The following is a 22,233-nucleotide window of genomic DNA, read 5'->3' on the forward strand; positions in this document are numbered from 1 at the left end:
ACAAACAAAAAGAACAGATAAAAATATCAACACTTTGAACCATGCATAAAATAAAAGACACATAACTTTAACTGAACTAAAATGAATAATATAAAAGAATATGAAACATTTGTTATGGTTTTTATCTCGACTCATTGCTGAAGGTCGTATTATTGCTTATAATTGTTTACATCTACTTTATTCGAACTTTGGTAGATAATTGTGTCATTGGCAATCATACTATATCTTTTTATTTTTATATGATTGCGCCTTATAGGCGATTCTAAAATGACCTTAATCGGGAACGCTGGAGATGAAAATATTGTAAAGCCAAATATTTTCAACGACGGAGAGTATGAAAACGTGAACAAGACAGCTAAAGTTTTGTAAAGTCTGAAACATACAAGTTCACAATACATATTTATTTAATCGATTCTTTACTAACATCTTGATTTATATTACATTATCCAGAGGCACCATGTAGCTTAGCTTGACCTGTAAAAAGCATAAAACTATAAGTCATTGTTAAGAAAACAGTTATTTATATGATAAAGATGATGTTGATTAAAAGATCACATTAAGTTTGTGTGTGAATTCATAATGTACATAAGAACAGGTATACAAACGCCCGTTTCCTCTATTAACAATAGGATGTGTGTCTGCGTACAGGTAGTTTTTTTTAATGACCAAACAATTTACAGTGGTTCTGTATAATATGTGCATATGTTTAGTATAATTGTTTATAAAATATGATTGCAAGGGATTAAGTTTATCGATAAGCTTACCTTAATCCTTATCTTTGCTTTGCCTCTTATTATGTAATTTCATACCTCGCCCTTTTTAAAAATCGACTCGCTAAATGATAGTTTCCCTATTTAGTTTTCAAACAGTACCTTCTATCCATGTATATATGTCCTGTTGACAAATCTCATTCATATTTCCTAGTATGTAATTTTTGATATTGTTATCTGTGATAAAATAGGAAGGATATTTAACGATAGCAGTATGTTTTATAACAAATACATTTTAAAGAGTTTTTTTTACACTAAATCCCAAAGTCAACACAATACAAAAAGGAGTTGTTACCGAGTACTCATCAATGTTCATTCTTAGGCTCAAATGGTAAAATTCAAGATGACAGTGCTATCAGAATTTTATAAGAATATTTGTTTCAACGCAACGAGAACTTCCGAATTAAACATACTCATTGTTTTCTGTCAGTTGTTGTCTCTTTGACATATTTCCGATTTCTCATTCCTTATAAGTGATATCTCGACATACAGGTGATCTTATTATATCTACATCTTCATATCAAAGCGAAACCTTATTGAAAAAAAATATTTCATTTCAAGATCAAACTACACTTTTATTAAATCGTTGGTGTTAGACGTGTTTTTTTCAACTGAAGGAGAATATTAGGTGTATACTATGGAAAAATTGTAAGTCAGAACTTTCACCAGTGTAAAATAGGGGCGAAATATACAAGAGGGACAGTCAAACTCATAAATCGACACTAAGAAGGATGGCATAATAAAGAATAGAATGTATGTACTTAATTTATTCTATTACAGTCATTTTCTTTCAAACATTATAGGTGTTTGTGTTGCTGTCGATTTAGTTCAAAGTAAGAGATTTTTGTGCGCTTGTTTAGGTATACCAGTAACAATCCTGTCTATCCCATGCAATGAAACATATTGTAATTTCAAAAAGTGACCCTCAGTTGTGTTTGATTATGTTGTTAGTTTTACAAATTTGTAACGACAAGAATCTCTTTCATAGTGTTTAAATGTTGACTTTAACACCAAATAGTTGTTCATTAATACGAGTTAACAATTTCGAATTTATTCCAAACTAGGGTCATTTATTACAATCTTAACTAAAATTACCAGTATCACAGCGTGACATGAGTAATATAAGATTTGTACTCAATTTAACAGCATAATTGTGAACATGTGAACAGATCATTGATGTCTTCAAATGTCCTGAGTCTGAAATTTTGACTTTTGTTGACCAAGTATGAGTACAAAAATGACACTCTCATCGAAAATCAAAATCCTATTTTAAATAATGTTTTTATCTCCATTTAGATGCAGCTCAATTTTCTTAAGTTTAAACTACTTTTAGTTTTTGGTGGGGTTCGTGTTGCTTAGTCTTTAGTTTTCTATGTTGTGTCATGTGTACTATTATTTGTCTGTTTTTCTTTTTCATGTCTAGTCGTTGCGCTGTCAGTTTAGATTCGATCTATGAGTTTGACTGTCCTTCTGGTATTTTTCACCCCTCTTTTAGTGTAAAAGTTTGCAAAAACACGTTTGATTTGCAATATTGTATTCTAAACATACTAAATGACTCTATGATTATCGAAAATAACTTTATTTGTTTATGAACAATAAATTGCAATGATAAAAAGTAAACCATCTACAAAAGTAATACACTTTTAAACTTACATTCTGTAAATACATCTGTTTGACCTGCAAAGGAAATTTTTAATTGTATCACTGTGAAATCTTTAACATCTTTAAACGTTACGTATTGCATTCTTTCATTTACAAAGTTCAACTTATTCATAGCCGAATTTTGAAATCACCATATGTCGAAGTGTATTTCACGTGTTTTTTATTCTAAATAGTTTTTGCTGACGAATCGAGATGCTCTTCGTTCACTTAGGTTATATATAGGCTGGAAATAATTTATTCATAAAAGAAAATAAAGAATATTGTATTAAGTTTTTTATGATTGAAGTTATCATGGTTTTGTGTGACACCTTCATCTTCCCCAACATAAAATAGTAAATTTAGATTTTTCTATTATAAAATATGTTACATAAACATAAACATACGAGTGTGGCGCCGACCAATCGCTGTATGCTCTGAAAAGCCTAGAGCTAGTTCTAAGTAAAGTTTCTCAACCACTACAAATAAAACATTTTGTTACTAAATCAAACAATGTCAACAATGATTTCTATTGTTTGTAGGAAAATACATATACTGTATATATCGAAGGAATCTCAACAACTTCCGATGAAATTTTGACATTTAAGGAATGACTGTAATATTTTTTCTGTCTATTCGAAATAACATAAAAAAATGTGTTGCACACTGAATAACGCTCGTAGCAGGTTATTTAACAGTGTGCACCACATTTGTTATGTTATTTCGAATAGACAGAAAAAATATTACAGTCATTTCTTATAATTTAATTCTAAATTCCATTTTAAACCGTAAAAAACCTTGAAAAAACTTTGATGACGTTACGGTCACGTGACTGAATTATGTCTATGGTCTGATAACAAAATAACGTCAGCCAATCGGAAGACGCGTTACATCCAAAATTAAATTATTGCCGAATGTGACCTAAATGTTTTACCGTTTTCTGTTTTAATTTTCTTCATCAATAATTACGCTTTACATTGGGTTGCCTGTTAATGTACTATATAAATTATCACTGTATCAAGACAGTATTCATGTACTTCGCAATCTTTGAAATATGTTGCACTATCAACAGCACGCAATATTTGTTTTTCACACAATGTATTATTTAGAAAAAAAGTCATGTAATGAGTTCCAAAATGTCTATTAAATAAAATTTAACAAGGAGACATAAACGAATTAGATTCAACACAATGTATTTGATATCTAAATTAATTGAAAAACACTACTTTTACGAATGAGTGAAGAGGACAAAGTCAAAATATACCAAAATGCAAATGTAAAACTATTCAAACGAGAAAACTAACGACATAATAAATGTACAATAAATGAACGAAAAACAAATATGTAACAGATCAACAAACGACAACCACTGATTTATAGGCTCCAGAATTGGAACAGACACATACATACATACAGAATGTGACGGGGTTAGATGTGTTAGCGGGCTCTCAATCATCCCCTAACCTGGAACAGTGAGGGCTGTAACAGTACAACATATGAACGAACTATAAACATCATTTGAAAAAGGCTCAACTTATCACATGGATACAAATAGAAATATATCTAACAAACACACAGAGTGGATGTGTTTGGGTACTTACGACAACAAAAAGACACTCTGAGAGTACTCACAGTTACCGACAGCTAGTTCAAAACCACTTACAACTAATAAAAGAAATCGTGCATCGAAGACTAAATTATCAATCAGAACACATCCAAAATCCAATGGACATAAACAGTTAGAGGAAAATATGACCTTGTGCAATGCCAAGATACAGGTATCGGCAGATTGTAGGCGTATTTATTTTTAGTTTGTAAAAATGTAATAGATCATGTCATGTTGATTTGCCTAATAATTTGTCAAAAATTAGAAAATTTCTTGAACATCTTTGTTTAATTGAAAAAGATGATTGATGTAACCAAAAACTATTGTTTAAAATAATGTTTTGGGTGGGATTGTGTACCGAATTATTTCTAAAAATGTAAAACAAAGAAAAAAAAAGTTTTGTATGGTATATCTTTGGGTTGATTGTATTTTATATTTGAGTTGGCAGCCTGATAAGATTCTAAAAAAAATAACTGTCAATATTTAATGGTTATAGATAGAAGGAAACGTTTTTCTTGACAACACACTCAGTCTCGTTCTTTTTGCTGTTCATCAGATTATTGTAGGTTTTTTTTAGTCTTCCTTGATTCTTCCTATAAGAATATTTGAACATTGGTAACATTACTGTCGACTTCATTAACACTGATATCCTCACTGATCTAAAACATACCGCTAAAATGAGTGTGCCTGATAAGTCCATTCAACAATACAATAGCATCTGTAAGATAGAAAGCAACAACAATTGTTATAGGAAGAAGTGTATTAAGATTAAAGAGTAAACAGGAAAAGAGACAAATTCTCTTTAATCTAGGGTTGAGTAAAGCTATGATTTTGTTCTTCACATCTTTTATTTCAGGCACACATATCTCAAAGTGGCAAATAACTATCAAACTACCGACAACTTTAATCCCAATATCTAAAATAGTCATAAAGGTAGTTAACTTATTGAAAAGAAATCAAAACATAAACTCGTCAAAAAAAGAATTTGTTTTCAAATCTAATCAATTTTTCTTTAAGAAAATCTAACAAAAGTCTATCAGATAACGCGTTAGTTACCATTCATATAATTATTTTTAATATTTTGAAAACGATGGGACACTTAATGTTATGTCAATGAAATAACATTACACATAAATTGCATGCGATACCTTCTCGCACATATCGCAATTCACCTAACATTTGAAAAAAAAAACAATGTTTCAAATTAGGATAATAATTAGTAATTCAAAGTAAAATTCATATATTTTGTTATAAACTTAACAACAGAAATCAGTTGTTTTAATATTCAAAACCATGATATGCTTCATAAAAAGGGAATTATTCAGATTAGGGAAATATAATAGAATCTAGGCGTTACACTTCAATTTTTATACTTACCAATATCTGTAAAATTATAATGATTTAAATGTCATACTTTTAATATTTGGATATGAGCGTCACTGATGAGTTTTATGTAGACGAAACGTGCGTCTGACATATTAAATTATAATCCTGGTACCTTTGATAACTATTTAAAGGGTCCATATTTATACAATATCTTTTAACCATATATTATCTTTGGAAAATGTCTGTACTAATTCGGGATTTTGACATTTATTTGTTATCTGTTTAAAGGATTGGTAATATTTTTAACTTTTTTTTATGGTTTTTCCTTTTTTTTTAAATTTACAATAAAATGAAGCTAGGTATTTCTATAAGATTTATTTTAGCACAACAACAAAAGGGTTGAATTGGATATAGGTATATATTAACCTTGGGTTTTCTTATCCGACATTATAACAAATTCTAAAAAGAAACATCAGTTTGGACTCACAAGGATGTATACATACGAAGTCACGTCTGTTGAGAATGGGAACGATAAATACGATGATTCGTTAAGCCAAAAGTTCTTAAAAATTGAAACAATAAATATTGGGTGGTTCGTGTGTACAATCTACATATGAATCAATGTGAATCAATGTTCAATTAAGTTGACATATTTTAAACAAAACTTATCTTAGTGCACGACTAATTTATCAATTTCTTTTTTTGTTGACCTGACTATCCACGAAATATTAAAATTATAAACGTATTAGGATATCAACATTCCTTTTTGCTAAAATGATAATATTGAAGTGATATTTATTGTGTTACACATACTACCTCTTCTAAACTGTTTCAGATATAATATATCAATACCATAAAGCAAGATTTTCAAAGATTAGTAGAATTGTCTCATTGCATTGGCAATCATGTCACAGCCTCCTTTTTAATGTTGACTTTTATGACTTTTTTTATGATTTCTTTTTTTATGATTTTATTATGATGACTTTTCATGATAACTTTTTATGATTTTTTTATGATTACACTTAAATCAGTTTAAACAGTTTTAAAATACTATATGCCAAGTTACCAAAAAGTAAAATCTCAAAAATACTGAACTCCGAGGAAAATTCAAAATGGAAAGTCCCTTATCAAATGACGAAATCAAAAGCTCAAACAAATGAAACGTATTTGTAACAACTGTCATATTCTAAACTTGGGACAGGCATTTTCTTATGTCGAAAATGGTAGATTAAACCTGGTTTTATAGGTAAGTAAATGTTGACTTGTCTTAGTCCATATTGATGGAATGATTAAAAAACGATAATCAAAATTATGTTTTAGGCGATAAAATATAAATAGAAGTGCACAAAAATCAACATAATTAGATATATATGTATTCATAAACCGAGAAAATGCATTATACTGCTCATTCTATGAATTATAAAAACTGTTTTTTTTTCTCAAAAATATCATAAAAAATACAAAAAAGTAAAATCACAAAAATACTGAACTCCGAGGAAAAATTCAATCGTAAAGTCCCTAATCAAATGGCAAAATCAAATGACAAAACACATCAAACGAATGGACAACAACTGTTATATTCCTGAAAAGGTAATGGCATTTTTAAATGTAGAAAATTGTGGATTGAATCTCTTTTTTTTAGCTCTAAACCTCTCACTTATATGAAACACTCACGATTTTTATTAGTCACTTGGTCACACTGATTGGCTGCAAGAAACAAAAAAAAGGACATTTTGTATAAATGAATAAACCTAGTTTTACAGCTAGCTGAATATTTCATTTGTATGCAAGTTGCATTAAATCTCATTAAACTGAATAAAACTAAAAGACACAATAGGTAAAAGTCAGTGACAATAAAAGGAAAAGAGCAGTCAACATAGTGTAACAATTCGACATAGTATATAAAAATATAAATAACTACGTAGGACAACAGGGTAATTTAATAGTCTAACAACCCCTGATAACATACAAAGAGAGAAAAAAAAAAACATACTAGGAAACATAACAAAAAATCATAACACTATAACTAACTGGTGGGATGTATAAATACCGAGCCGCGTCAAAGAATATTCATCAAAATACACATAGAAAGAAGCAGAGGTGAAGGTAAACTGCAAACATATAATTAAACTCAAAACATTAAAGAGTATGGAAAAGCCTTGGTCTGACAAGCGAAAAACGTCGATAAGACGCACATCAGTAAATAAAAGTTCAAACCATAACCAGGATGGAGTACCACAAACCCCACATAAAACTTCTGTGGTTTAAGTATGATGCGTTAATAAAATCACATTTGGTGGTGAATGAGTAGTATGAACGGCCGCGAAGGTTACAAATATGATGTTAATTGTCTTCTAATTGTTGAAATTATAATTCTTAAAATTTTAAATCAAAAGTTACCCACATCTAAAAATAAAGTTACGGACAGTCTGCTTAGTTTCGATAAAAAAAGTTACGGACATCTTATGCATTTTTTAAAGTTGACCTTGCGCTTTAGTGAACTCTATATTAAAAAAATTATGGTAATTGTTAGTCATTTTTTTATTCAATAATCCTATAAATATTTACATTCTGCATGAAAAACGTCGCAAAAGGTACATTTTGTATGAATTAAATATCAACGAGTTTAGAGTCCGCCATCTTTGGCTGTACTTAAGTTACCCACAGCCGTTTAAGCACAGTGAAGAAAGTAAAATGAATTCTATAATGAGCCATCCATTCGGTCTTTGGTCATACTATATACATACTAATGACAATTATTGATAATAGGTACAGTTAGGATTCAAGGCATATCAACATGTGCAGGTCTGCAAGAACTAGCGAACAGAACCAATAATATCGATATTTTAATCTTTTGGCTTCTATTCCAAATTTTCTATGCATGCATACAGGGTATGCGATACGGGTTTAGCCATGCAATACGGGGTATGCGATACAGGGTAGGTGATACAAACTGGGAAAAAGAACCTTTATTGGATATACAAAATTGCTGTATTTTGTACTAAACATATGATAAAAATAAATAACAGGACAAGTCTATTTTTTGTTATATTAAATTGTATACATTATAGGTCCATGACGTTATTCCATTTGTAATGCCTACGCTTACGGATCACATGAGTTCAACAAAAGTTTTAGTTGAAGTTTGTGTTGCTCAATCGTTAGGTTACAGTGTTGTATTTCTGTACTGATATAGTATTTTTTTGTTACGATGTCGCCTATTTTCGATTATTGGAGTGTGACAATCTCCTTCGTTTTTTGGCTCTTTGTTTATATAGTTATTATATATATAAAGCTAACAAAACCTTTAAATATAAAAAGAGATATAGTTACGATACTGCTGTCAGGTCATTAAAGATTGCATATTTTGGCGTTAATATTGATTCACTTATAGGGTTTATCGGAACTAGATAGAGAATAATACATGGCAAAATCCGTATAATATGTTGTATCATCCCGAGACACCAATATCAGCCCAAGGGCCTTGAGACTCGAGGGAGATACGGCGTGTGATACGGATTTTGCTATGTTTTATACGCTTTATCATATATTTTAACAGGAGAGTATTATATTATATGAACTATTTTCTGATCCATAGCACTAGGTTACCTTCAGTTCTACTTTTATCTTGCTTCAAAAACCTTAAAAGAACTGCTCAATTATTTATCTGAAGCACATGAGTTACCTTACAATTTGCGTGCTGTTCTTTTAAAAATATTTTGTTTATTTTTGTATTTTTTTGTGTGTTTTGTATTTTTTATAGTTGCATTTAGTGTGCCAAAAAATATGAAAACTTGACGTTCGTGACGTCGCATACCAAGTAGGGGTGTGATGAAGGGTAGGGGTGTGATAAAGGGTATGCGATAAAGGGTGCGCATCAAAGTTGCAAGATATGGATTAAACAGCAGGCTATTTATCACATATGCAAAACTACTGTATTTACTACTAAACATATGATAAACACATTTATTCAAAACAAACAGTTGTTGGCATGACACGGGTTATGTTCTTCTCATATGTGTTATGATGGTATGATACTAAACCCCGAATGGGAGGGATTGTGCCTGATATTCATATGATGAAGACATAGTCTTTCAATCAGTTTAATTGAAGTCTGGAGCTGTCATGTCAGTTAACTGCTAGTAGTCTGTTGTTATTTGTGTATTATTGTCATTTTGTTTATTTTCTTTAGTTACTTTTCTGACATCAGACTCGGACTTCTCTTTAACTGCATGCTAATGTGCGTATTGTTATGCGTTTACTTTTCTGCATTGGCTACAGGTATAGGGGGAGGGTTGAGATCTCACAAACATGTTTAACCCCGCCGCTTTTTCGCGCCTGTCCTAAGTCAGGAACCTCAGGCCCTTGTTAGTCTTGTACTTTTTTTAATTTTAGTTTCTTTTGTACAATTTGGAGTTTAGTATGGCGTTCATCACTGAACTAGTAAATTTTTAAAGGGGCCAGCTGAAGGACGCCACCGGCTGCGGGAATTTCTCGCTGCATTGAAGACCTGTTGGTGACCTTCTGCTGTTGTCTGTTCTATGGTCGGGTTGTTGTCTCTTTGACACATTCCCTATTTCCATTCTCAATTTTATTAGAATTTCACGCTTATTGTGTAGTGTATATAGAAACATCATCTTTCTTAAATTGAGGTTTCCTTTTTTATATTGACTATCATTAATTCTCTTCAATGGACGCCTTTGTTTATTTTTTTTTTGCGTAAAAAGTTGTTTACCACTGTTCGTGTTGGTAACAGGCACACTTGATTGGGAAGTTGTACTAATTCCACCAGTAGTCATAGTAGTTACAGCATTTATCGTTGTAGCTTTGGCAGTAGTTGTCTTTATTAGATCTTTTAAAATACATTAAACAAAATTATTCAAAGTAAGCGTTACAATTATGGAACCTTCTTTACAAAAAAATTCTGAAAATGTTTTCAATAATGGTTTAAAGCATAATCTTATGATATCATGATAATCTTTTGCACTTCGTTTAATGACTGTCTCCGTGAATTGACTCTTGATAATATATGATGTGAAGAAGATGATATCGGTTTTTACAAGATAAGCATTATAAAAAGTATAAGGTACACACAACTTTTATATTGTCAAATGATCCTGTCATTCAGGTTGTAGTTGGTGGCTGTCCTTCATCTTTCTTAAATCGAGCTGTTGATTTTTTCGTATTGGGGCCGTTTATAGCTGACTATACAATTAGGATTTCCTGTTCAAATTTGCAGGCCGTACGTTGATCTATATCCTTTAAATTCTTTCCTTTTGAAATTTTTGAAGAGTTGTCTCAATAAAATTCATACCGCCTTATGTTGTACGTATAAAATAATTATGTATGACCATACTTTCTACCCAACGAAGTACTTCTTCAGTGCAGTCATGATGATGTGCGCTTGAAACCACGTGATGAACTAAAATAAAAGTCATTACAAAGTTATATATGTAAAACAAAACAGAATGAGAAATTGGTATAAGACCTAGGGGAACACAAAAATCACAAGTTTAACCTTTCTTAAAAGATACAGAGTACTTCATAATATCAAAATAACCTTAATATTAAAAAAAATTATGAAAATGAATTTGACGCAACATGGCATAGCAAGGCAAACGAGTAACTGCATATTATTTATTGATTGGATATTTGATCGGATCTTGATTGCAATACTGTCATTTTTTTACGTATTTTCAAATATCTTGTCCGGTGCAGGACATGTTCTAAATTCTATATCACATTCTAGCCAATAGAATCTTTTACAAGTCATGTCACAACCAATTAGAACCGATAGTTTATAATATCAAGATAGGTTGAATATCGTATGAAATTAATAGCTCTGCAACGCACAGTAAAGCGAGGCAAATAATACACGAAAGATTGACACAACCCTAACAAAAATGTAAAAGAGACGAACGGACAGAAACTTTATATTGAGAAGCAATAATCATAAACAAAATACTGAAGAAATACATATGCGTCGAAGATGTAATTTTATAAGCTCTTTCGACAAACACGGTTGCCAATTTTTGAGTGTTTATTTTCAATAAATATATAGAAACCTGACCTACAGGTTTACTGGTTTGTAAATCTAGATAAATGGCATACAAAAGTTTTGTTTTTAGAACGTATTCAAAATTACGGCAAGTGAGCAGTACATTTTAGCAACAAGCACCGAAGCGATTCTAGCAATATGTAAAGGTAACATGCTTTCATCACCTAAGTGAAAACATTCAATTCTGAGGTGAATGAAAAAATATTACTGTGAAAAAACAAATCAGACAAAGAAGGAACTAAATATTCGGAACAACAACAATGACGTATGTTAAAATCTATTCGGAACAATAACAATGACGTGTGTTAAAATCTATTTGGAACAATAACTATGTCGTATCTTAAAATCTATTCGGAACAAGAACAATGTCGTATGTTTAAAATCTATTCGGAACAATAACAATGTCGTATGTTAAAATCTATTTGGAACAATAACAATGACGTATGGTAAAATCTATTCGGAACAAGAACAATGTCGTATGTTTAAATCTATTCGGAACAATATCAATGTGGTATGATAAAATCTATTCGGAACAATAACAATGACGTATGTAAAAATCTATTCGGAACTAGAACAATGACATATGTTAAAATATCTTTGGAACAGTAACAATGTCGTATGTTAAAATCTATTCGGAACAATAACAATGTGTATGTTAAAATCTATTCGGAACAATAACAATGACGTATGGTAAAATCTATTCCGAACAAGAACAATGTCGTATGTTTAAATCTATTCGGAACAATATCAATGTGGTATGTTAAAATATATTCGGAACAATGACAATGTCGTATGTTTATAACTCACCATCGGGATACCACTTATTGTTATGACTGTTGATAGCTTGATGCACAGTATCACTATGGTGGCGAACTATCAGATAAAATTAGATTAAAAATGCAACATGTGTAATAAGAATGAAAAATAGCTTGATGGACTGTATCACTATGGCGAGGAACGATCAGAAAAACAGAAACAAAATAGATTCAAAAGGCTACATGTATAATAAGAGTGAAAATAGCTTGAACATAATGTTTGTAATTAAGTCCATGACTGTTGCATCAAGTTTTATCATGCTATGCCTTATGGATTCTTGTAAATATTTTGTGGAAAATTGTTAATATCATTTCTGTGGATGCTTTTTTAGTTCTGTTTTTTTTCTCTATGACTATTTTTATTTCTCATGAAATCGTCGTTTTGGTTGCCTAATTTTCTTTTTTCCTAAGTTAAAAATGAAGCAAGCAATGCAATTTAACGTTCACAGTTCAGTTCTTACTATTTAAACATTATAGTCATTCAGGTCTTTTACGAGACTTTTTGTGTTTCTGCTGAAGGCATATACAAGAATGAGGTTTAGCTTTGTTTTTAATATTAAAAGACTTCGGAGATGTTACCTGCATTTAAATTACATTATTATATTTTAACTGTGATGTAAAACTTCGTTATATTATATGATATCTGCTGATTTCCGAATATCATCATTGAAATTGATTTAACCTGACATTTTGTTTATATTGTGTTTTGAATGTCCGATGTAAAAATGGTGCAAGCAGCTTATCCTCTATTTTCTGTATAAAAAAATATAAAATATTTTTTTCTATGCGTTTTTAACTATTGTTTGTGTATCTTTCCCCCTTTTTTCCCTTGGTCTTTTTTTCGTTTCTGTGTAATAAAGGTACGCTACGGATGTATTGAATTGTTATTTTCATATGTCATTCACTTTGTAAAGGTATTGCTTGTATAACCGTACCACTTGCATAGTTCACAGATGAATCTAAACAGTCGTATCGCTTTTCTGAAATATAATGTACTGATAAAAAACAATATATAAAATCACTTTTTTAATTCATAGTTTATATCTATCGTTTATGCAATAGAGGATATGTATTCTAGCTCATAAGTGTTTAGTCAAAATAAGACTCTCGTGTTTCGAGTCTTAGTTGTAATGTATAATGTTTGAGATATTTGATAAACTACAGTAAAAAGTTGTAAATCATCAATGCTTCAGGGCAATGTTTTAATAAATTTTGGCCAGGCAAAATGCTTCCCCCCCCCCCTAGTTATTGTCTTATTGTGCATCAAATAACATTCGGTGTCTTTTCCTCTTGTATTTATGTGGAAGAACGCTTTTCTATTTACTTTAAATGTATTTTTAAACCAGAAAACATCCCATTAAGGACAAGCGTGTTGTCTTAAGCTTGTCTTGTGTAACAAAATTGTTCAAATCATACCTTCGTTCTGATTGTGTGTTACAGAGTGGTAAAAATCGTTTACAGCTGTAAAAAAGAAAACAAAACTATATAAATAATCAATTGGCCTTTTACAGCTGACTATGCGGTATGGGTTTTGTCTTTGTTCAATGCCGTACGGTGATCTATAGTTATCAATTTCTGTGTCATTTTGGTTTCTTGTGAAGAGTTGTCTTATTGGCAAGCATACCACTTCTTCCTTTTTTATAAATAGTTTCTTGAATAGAGTTATCAAAGGTACCAGGATTATAATTTAGTACGCCAGATGCGCGTTTCGTCTACATAAGACTCATCAGTGACGCTCATATCAAAATATTTATAACGCCAGACAAGTTGAAGAGCATTGAGGATCCAAAATTCCAAAACAATGTGCCAAAGACGGCTATTAAAGGAATCTATGCCTGGGATAAGAAAATTCTTAGTTTTTCGAAAAATTCAGTTTTGTAAAAATCCTTGGTATTTCAAATATTTCATACTTTAAGTTTTATTTCAAATATTAAACAATTAGTTTTCTTGAAAAGATATTTCATATGTAAAACAGTTTAAAAAAAGTGATACTGGTATATCTAACAGATTTCTAACCTCATAACAATGTTCTGTTAACATTTTGTTGCCTTTGCTATAATAATAACGAGATAGCTATGATAAGAAGTTCTATCAAATTCGCTTGTTCTCCGGAATATTCCGTTGGTTCCTTATATTCCGGATGAAGGTGGTGTTTTTTGGACTTATTAAAAGATTTTAACAAGTTTTACTCCGTATAGTATAACTGTTGTTTTATACAGATTTTCGTTTTCATTTCTTATGAAACTTCTGTTTCTGTTGTTTCTCTTATTATCTCCCATTATTTTATTATCAGCTCATGGTCTATGGTACTGACATGCATGATAACCCATTTTTCTGACTTTAGAAAAAGAAATTTGGTTACTTTTATGTCCTAGTTGGTAATAAAGCTTGTTAGTGTTCTACGCTTTTATAAAGTTTGTGCATCTTTGAAGGTTGATTCAGAAATACACTTCAGAATCTCATGCGTAGCATACACGTATTTACCTTCTGAACATCCATACGTTATCCAAACCTGCATCATGGATGTGATTTCTGAAATATAAAAACGATAAGGTCTAGAATTTATAAACAATTCTATAATCAAAAGAACACGACGAAAATACAATATTCCAATAAACTTTCAGCAACATGATTTGCTTCATTTGAATTTGGTCGATTAGTGTCTCATTGCCAGTCATACCACATCTCTGTTTTATTTTAATTTTAAAAGAACACAAAACAAACGTGGATGTAATCAGTATGCTTAAAATGTTATTCGTTAAGTAAAATAAAAAAGAAACAGGAAAAAAAATCGAAATCATTGTATGATGTGCAAGAATACTTTGAAAATACAAATGACTAAAGTTAAAAATAAAAAGCAATATTTCAAACACAAAGAATATGTCAAACATTCAAATTCAATGAACTGTGACTAATATTGAAAGAACAACGAATGTCGATCGATATGAGACATGCTAATGCTTATAAAAAATGGATACAAAATACCATTGACTTATCTCAGTGTTGTTCTATACATTAACATAAACACAAACTTTAACTTGTCAATAATGTAAAATTTTCAGTCAATGAAACTTTATAGGGGTGGAGCTAACTAATCTCATTGGAAAAGAATACCTGCGCATGCTATCATTGATTTAACTATATCGGTTCCTGTTTGACTGGAAAACTCATTAACTCTAACATGTAAATTATGCAAATCATTCAACATCACCTGGCCACAAGTGAGGAGGCGGAGTCAAATAACTTCAGGAAAAAAACGATAAGCCAATGCTTATGCGTCTGCTTACCAAATATCATTGACCTTTCTGTTGTGGTTCCCTAAACTGACATACTCAATAACAAATACGCGTAAGCAAAATTATCTAATTCAATAAATTCATGACTAATGGGACAGGGCCAGATCCACCTGGATTCTTCGGCAATGAGATGTACCAATACAACTGCTAACCAAATATCATTGCTCTACATCTTGAGGTTCCCCATAAACTTACATAATCAAAAACTGATACACTGTTGACGCTTTCCCCGACGGGGATGCTGTAGCAATCTGAAACTGACACATAAATCTAGCTATTTGACTCCGTCAAAAAGAGATAACGATGCATGTACATTTTCCATCTCTCAAACAAAGAATTTAAACACGCATGATGAGTATTAGTTGGTTTGAAAAGCATAGTAAATGTACACAAGATTGATAATAGTTTTTCTACTGCAAAGTTTACTTACGATGGAAATCATGAGAGCTGCATTGTGAATTCACTGTAAAGGAAAACACTTTTATAGCATTTTACTTTTTGATTCACAGCAAATTTATCTTAAATATTTCATCATAAAGTTTTTATCTCCTCCATTTCAAAATTTCAAAATTTTCTTTAAGAGAGACGTGAAAGGTTTAATATATATTTTATTCTACTGATATCTGTTAAAATATTGAATCAATTGATTTGTGTATTGATTATGTCCATTGATTTTTTTCCATTATAATATAAAAATTCAATTAAGAGGAAAATTTTCCATACCTAATCTTATCATATATACTTCCCCTTAACATTCATACAGGAAGTTAGTTCCATACATACTGGAGGTTGCATTTCTGTAAATATTGACAATGCAATTTCCCATAGGAACTCCTTTTACGGCTAAAACTGTACCACTTTTACTAGGAAGTTTTGAAAAAAATCTTATCCTAGAATTGAAAGTTCATATGCACCACAATTTTTTTCAAAGGTCAAAATATAGGGCTGTGCGGCATATTTTCAATGTTTATATGCCCTGAACTTCTCAGAGTTTAAACTTACACTAAATTTCTTAACTACCCCTACCTCGAATGAAAGGTTACCACATATTTCAATGTAAACAATATGCACGTGTTTATTTACTGGTAACATTCCCAATTTCTGTCTCTGCGATATGGAACACGGAGAGCATAACTGGGAACCAGTATGTAAACAAAATAAATTTTCTATGAATATTCAATTACTCCCCAAAAGAGGCGTGTTTTGAGAAACAGCTGTATTTACAAAGTGCAACCTTGAATGGTCTTCACTTGTATCGGAAAAAGTACTAGATAAAACATAAAACTAGCATCGACGTAGAAAATAAATAGATTCTTATTTGATTTACAGATTTTGAGGAAATCATGTGTTTCCACTAAGAGTACAACTCCTATTATTAGTATTCAATATTCCACTAACGACTTGCATATTTCAATACTTGAGTCAGACCTTTAGGTATTCTCGAAATTATTCGTGTTTGTCTAAATCTAAATTTCAACAAGATAAAACATTAACTATCTTATTTCACGATGTCAAATAACATTTAGATGATCTGAAGAGATTACAATTTGATCAACATAAATACGTTTTTTGATAGAAAAATATTTTGATTGTGGTGAAAATTATATATTTTACATATGGTTATAACTGCTCTAATGGCAAAATTATTGATATAATACATGTATGTGTAAAACAACCTAAAAAGTGCTAACTTTTCGGTAATGTAAAGGTTTCGGCAATCTGCTGTGGTACTATTTATTAAACATGGTAGTATTCTAGTGATACCTTGTCGAGTGTACATTTCTCAAAGGGTTCGATATGCGCGTTTGGAGTGACGTTTTGAATTAAAAAAAGTTTTATTTGATTTATATTCAGAATTGATTAAGAGATCCTAAATTGGTCAACTCTTTTAGCAACATTTATTAGGGACATAGGAATTTATTTTAGAAGAATGATTCAACTTCTCGAAATTCTTTATAAAGGTGCTATTAAGCATACAACTTTTATCCTTTATATTTGTTTGTATTCAGCTTAGCATAGACAATGTTTTTATAACATTAAAGCATTATCAAAAGAGGGGCGAAAGATCCCAGATGGACATACAAAGTCGAAAAAAAGCCCCTGACAACGCCATGGCTAAATTAGAAAAAACCCAAAGGCAGACAGACAAGCAATGGTACACAAAACACAATAAAGAAAACCAAAGCAACACGACCCCCACTAATACTGGGGACGTTCTCAGGTGCTTCGGTGGTGCTTTTTGGGAAAACACCTATTAAGTTTGTTTTTGCAGATTTGTGCAAGTGTTTTATTGTGGCACTGAAATCATTTATTATTTGATCTAAACATTGCACAAGATCGTGTCTACATTTACAGCAGAGATGTTGGTGGCCGAGTGTTATTAGTAGTCTAACGACTGTTTCACTCGCCAGTCAACACTGAGGTTGTACATTCCAATCCTACATGGAGCAGGTGTCTACCTTTACTGCAGAGACTTCGGTGGCCGAGTGTTATTAGCAGTCTAACGATTGTATCACTAGCCAGTCAACACTGAGGTTGTACATTCGAATCTGGCTTTAAAACTTATTTAGAACTATTTTCTTAGATAATTTAGACTTTAACCTCGCACTGCACTTAATTTGACCTTTTGAGACCAATTTTAAGCATGGTATATAATGAAATTTATCCTGTTAAACTTACTTTAAATAAAGCTAATACTAACAATGACCACTGCCCTTTTCTCGATCTTGATATCTATATCACTAATGGAAAGCTGAATACTAAAATTTATGATAAAAGGGATGATTTTTCATTTCCTATCGTTAATTATCCGTTTTTAGATGGTGACGTTCCCTTGTCACCATCTTACGGTGTTTATATATCTCAACTTGTACGATTCGCTCGTGTATGTAACAATGTTTTAGATTTTAACGAGAGAAATTTATGTATTACTGAAAAATTATTACACCAGGGTTTTCGATATCACAAACTAGTCAAAACATTTACTAAATTTTATCATCGGTATAAAGACATTATTCGTAAATATAGCTCAACATGCAGACTTTTAATACGTTCAGGTATTTCACATCCAATTTTTTATGGTAATATTCTTTATAAAGCACAAAGGTGTCAGTATTCACCTCAGAAACTTACAAAACCTTTGAATAGACTTATTAAGAAGGGATATAATTACGATACTGTTGTCAAGTCATTAAAGATTGCATATTTTGGCGTTAATATTGAGTCATTGATAAGGTCTTTGCATCGGAACTAAACACATTTATTCTAAAAACAGTTGTTGGCATGACACGGGTTATGTTCTTCTCATATATGTTATGATGGTATGATACTAAACCCCTAACGGGAAGGATTGTGCCTGATGTTCATATGATGAAATCATAATCTTTCAGTCAGTTTAGTTGAAGTCTGGAGCTGGCATGTCAGTTAACTGCTAGTAGTCTGTTGTTATTTATATATTATTGTCATTTTGTTTATTTTCTTTGGTTACATCTTCTGACATCAGACTCGGATTTCTCTTGAACTGAATTTTAATGTGCGTATTGTTATGCGTTTACTTTACTACATTGGTTAGAGGTATAGGGGGAGGGTTGAGATCTCACAAACATGTTTAACCCCGCCGCATTTTTGCGCCTGTCCCAAGTCAGGAGCCTCTGGCCTTTGTTAGTCTTGTATTATTTTAATTTTAGTTTCTTGTGTACAATTTGGAAATTAGTATGGCGTTCATTATCACTGGACTAGTATATATTTGTTTAGGGGCCAGCTGAAGGACGCCTCCGGGTGCGGGAATTTCTCGCTACATTGAAGACCTGTTGGTGACCCTCTGCTGTTGTTTTTTATTTGGGCGGGTTGTTGTCTCTTTGACACATTCCCCATTTCCATTCTCAATTTTATATATTATGAGTTGATTTAGAAATTTACGTATTGCACCTGAATAGTCTTGAATATTATATGCTTAACTTTTTCGGTAATTTATGTTGTTGGATTTTTCATTAAATAATACCCTATATATCGTGTTATTCATATTCTAAATAAAAGTCTATTTGAGTGTAAATTTGAAGTCTTGTGAGTTGTGTTTATTTGATTTCAAGATTGCCGTATGGTATGGACGTTAATTAATAGTTTGAATGAACATGATTTGTCTCCGTAATCAATTTAGATTTGAAAATTAGTAAACTACTGTTGCTTACATTTATGGATATTCTAATTTATATATTTGATTTGTGGTAGAAAAGATAATACTCGTCTATTTTTTTTTTTTTTTTTTTTATTAAAGTCAGATTTGAAAAAGTAACATAATCACTTAAAACGAAAATACCATTAAATCCTTTTCATCTAAAGATAGATTTTACACGAAAAAGATATATCATGAATGTACGTACTGATTAATAAATACCGTTTAACAAGCAATTCTCCATCACAATTAAGATAATCCTTTATCTCATTTTCTCAAAGACAAAAGTAACTTATTGTCATATAAAACTTAAATACCATTAAATCGAACATCTTCATTTTAAGATTTGTTCTACAAGAAAAAGATATATCATAAATATACGTACTGTCTAAAAGAAATCGTTTTACAAAGGAATGGCCGCTAGAATTTGTTAAAACCAAAACACTTGAAATCAGGGCTAGAAACAGTGAAGCCATTATGAAAGGTCTATAAGTCTTTATCAAAAGTTGTCTTATATTATAGTATTACTATAGATAAACAGTTTGATTCAAATGATTATTTATAAAGTAGGCTCTACATGAGAGCGCTTTTATCGTTCGACAGTTCAATTTACCGACAATTTTAATGTGACCTACAATTAACAAGAGGAAAATATTCTTCAATTATTTTTGTATTTTGTATTTTCACCGATAACATGCATGTTGCAGTTACCTTGTATTTAACAATACCAAGACCATATCAAAATGTATTCATAATCAAATTACGACTAGGGCTGATGTTAAATCCTAGTACATTTGATAACTAATTAAATAGTTATCTATTTCACAGTGTAGATACTATTCTGTACGCTATCCGGAAGTCGCGATTTTCGAAGCGATGATTTCCAACTGGCTAACAGGACGGTTTTGCCTACCGTAACTTTTCTCATCATTTATTTACTCCTATATCTACAAAGTGTTTTGAACATCTTCAAGGTATATATAGCATCATAAATATGAGTAACTGTAACAAAAACATGCATTAGAATATAAAATATACGTGTGCATCACATCAACTTGGTAGAAAAAAGTGAAATCGATGGACAATTTTGCTCTCGTAGTACAAAGCAAATAATCTTTTATTGCAAATATTTGCATCAGTTTACAGTTAAATATATACTGTTTCAATATTCTTTTCGTATTTAAGTAGAATATTCGTATTTCCCATAAAAAATATGTTTTCCTTGAGGATCCCAAAATAAATTACTGTACGATCAGTCTAGAACTGACTGTATTCTAGAAGCGATTTCAGATTTTTTGACTGTATGACCAGTCGTGATTTTGAAGAAAAAACAACAGCAATTTGAAGGTATATACGTGTATATGTGATATTATGGACTATCCAGGGAACTATAACGTGTAATTACTTTCATCAGACAATACAAATATATTTCTGATAAACTTTGTAGACGCTACAGTTATCTGTTTAGCTATTACATTTTTAAAGATTATTTACATCGTCCGCCGTTGACCAATTGGTGATAACATAAATCAAGCTTGTCTCTTTTAAAATAACAAAAAATAGATAAAGACAGCTTTGCGTAGGGGAATTCATGTGATGTAATTTTGGTAAGTTTACAGAAATAGAAGGTCCAATCCATAATGCATTAATCGAGTAAAAATGGAGCAATTTCAGAAAACTTTAATGATTGGTTTAGGAGGTGTTGGAAATACCTGATGGATGCCCCCGTATAATGCAATGTTCAAGTCCGTATCTTATATAAAGTAACCCAATAAAAGAATCTTTTACTAAAATTCGAAATAGACGGTGCACAATACAGTCATTATCATTTATGATAAGGAAACCGAATAAGATTAATTAATAGTTATATCAGTGACGGATTCAAAAAAAGGGGATCCGGCAGTTTGAAACCCTTTTTTAACTATCAATGCATTTGTATGGGAACATATATTTGGAATCCCCTTTTCTCCTGGATTGGACCCCCTCTCAATTTAAAAATGGCCGGAACCCCCAATGTATATTAAGTGGTTTATGAGGAGATGCGCTTACAAAACCGGCGAAACATATTGTACCGGTCCAACGGACGAACGGAAAGACGGACTTCTTTATCACTATAACCCCCCGCTTGATGTGGTGTACAATTGAGTGTCAAAGAGACAGCTCTACATCTTAAACAAAGTGAAGGAACTGTGATCAATTATAGGCTACAGTACGGTCTCGATCAATGTATGCAAATACATGCATTTTTATATAACAACTAAATCTGTGTGTTTGTACAATTTTAAGTATAACGGAGGACATTTCTGAAACTTATATACTAGTATACATCAAACCTTCCTCTTATTTTAGCAACATTTAAACATCCTTATACTTAATGTAGTAAGTCGAGTACACCATATCAAGCTAAAACATGTTTCATAAGTTTTCAGGATGTAAATGTATTGAAATATAGTGTGTTATTTAGAAAAATGCCACCTTCTAATGTATCGTAAATAACTTTGAAATCATCACTAGCATACAGTGACATCGCAACAAAACGCGGTTTAGTATATA

The 22,233-nt window shown here is 31.2% G+C and overlaps 1 protein-coding gene across 1 annotated transcript; it reads right to left on the minus strand.

The window, feature by feature from the left end:
• Window positions 1-427: 427 nt before the first annotated feature.
• Window positions 428-20,168, minus strand: LOC139493460 (uncharacterized). Its single transcript, XM_071281869.1, has 13 exons — window positions 20,066-20,168; window positions 15,940-15,972; window positions 14,698-14,745; window positions 13,630-13,674; window positions 13,149-13,193; window positions 12,206-12,271; window positions 10,697-10,762; window positions 10,076-10,192; window positions 7,015-7,047; window positions 4,685-4,732; window positions 2,816-2,887; window positions 2,424-2,447; window positions 428-947 (listed from the first exon to the last, which is right to left on the minus strand). The coding sequence occupies exons 1-13, from the start codon at window positions 20,154-20,156 to the stop codon at window positions 862-864; spliced, it is 774 nt and encodes a 257-aa protein (XP_071137970.1). The 5' UTR covers window positions 20,157-20,168; the 3' UTR covers window positions 428-861.
• Between the last annotated feature and the right edge of the window lie 2,065 nt (window positions 20,169-22,233).

The sequence above is a fragment of the Mytilus edulis genome, chromosome 10, assembly GCF_963676685.1.
Source record: "Mytilus edulis chromosome 10, xbMytEdul2.2, whole genome shotgun sequence".
NCBI classification, from domain to species: Eukaryota; Metazoa; Mollusca; class Bivalvia; order Mytilida; family Mytilidae; genus Mytilus; species Mytilus edulis.

Bases quoted from the DNA above. Each gene is read 5' to 3' on its own strand.
- LOC139493460 (XM_071281869.1), bottom strand. From the start codon at position 20,156: ATGGCTTCACTGTTTCTAGCCCTGATTTCAAGTGTTTTGGTTTTAACA. The intron at 7,048-10,075 runs GTAAACAACTTT...TGTTTCTTGCAG, and splicing joins TGTTACCAACACGAACAGTG to CCAATCAGTGTGACCAAGTG. The intron at 2,888-4,684 runs GTATGTTTTAGA...TTTTATTTGTAG, and splicing joins CAGGCACACTCATTTTAGCG to TGGTTGAGAAACTTTACTTA.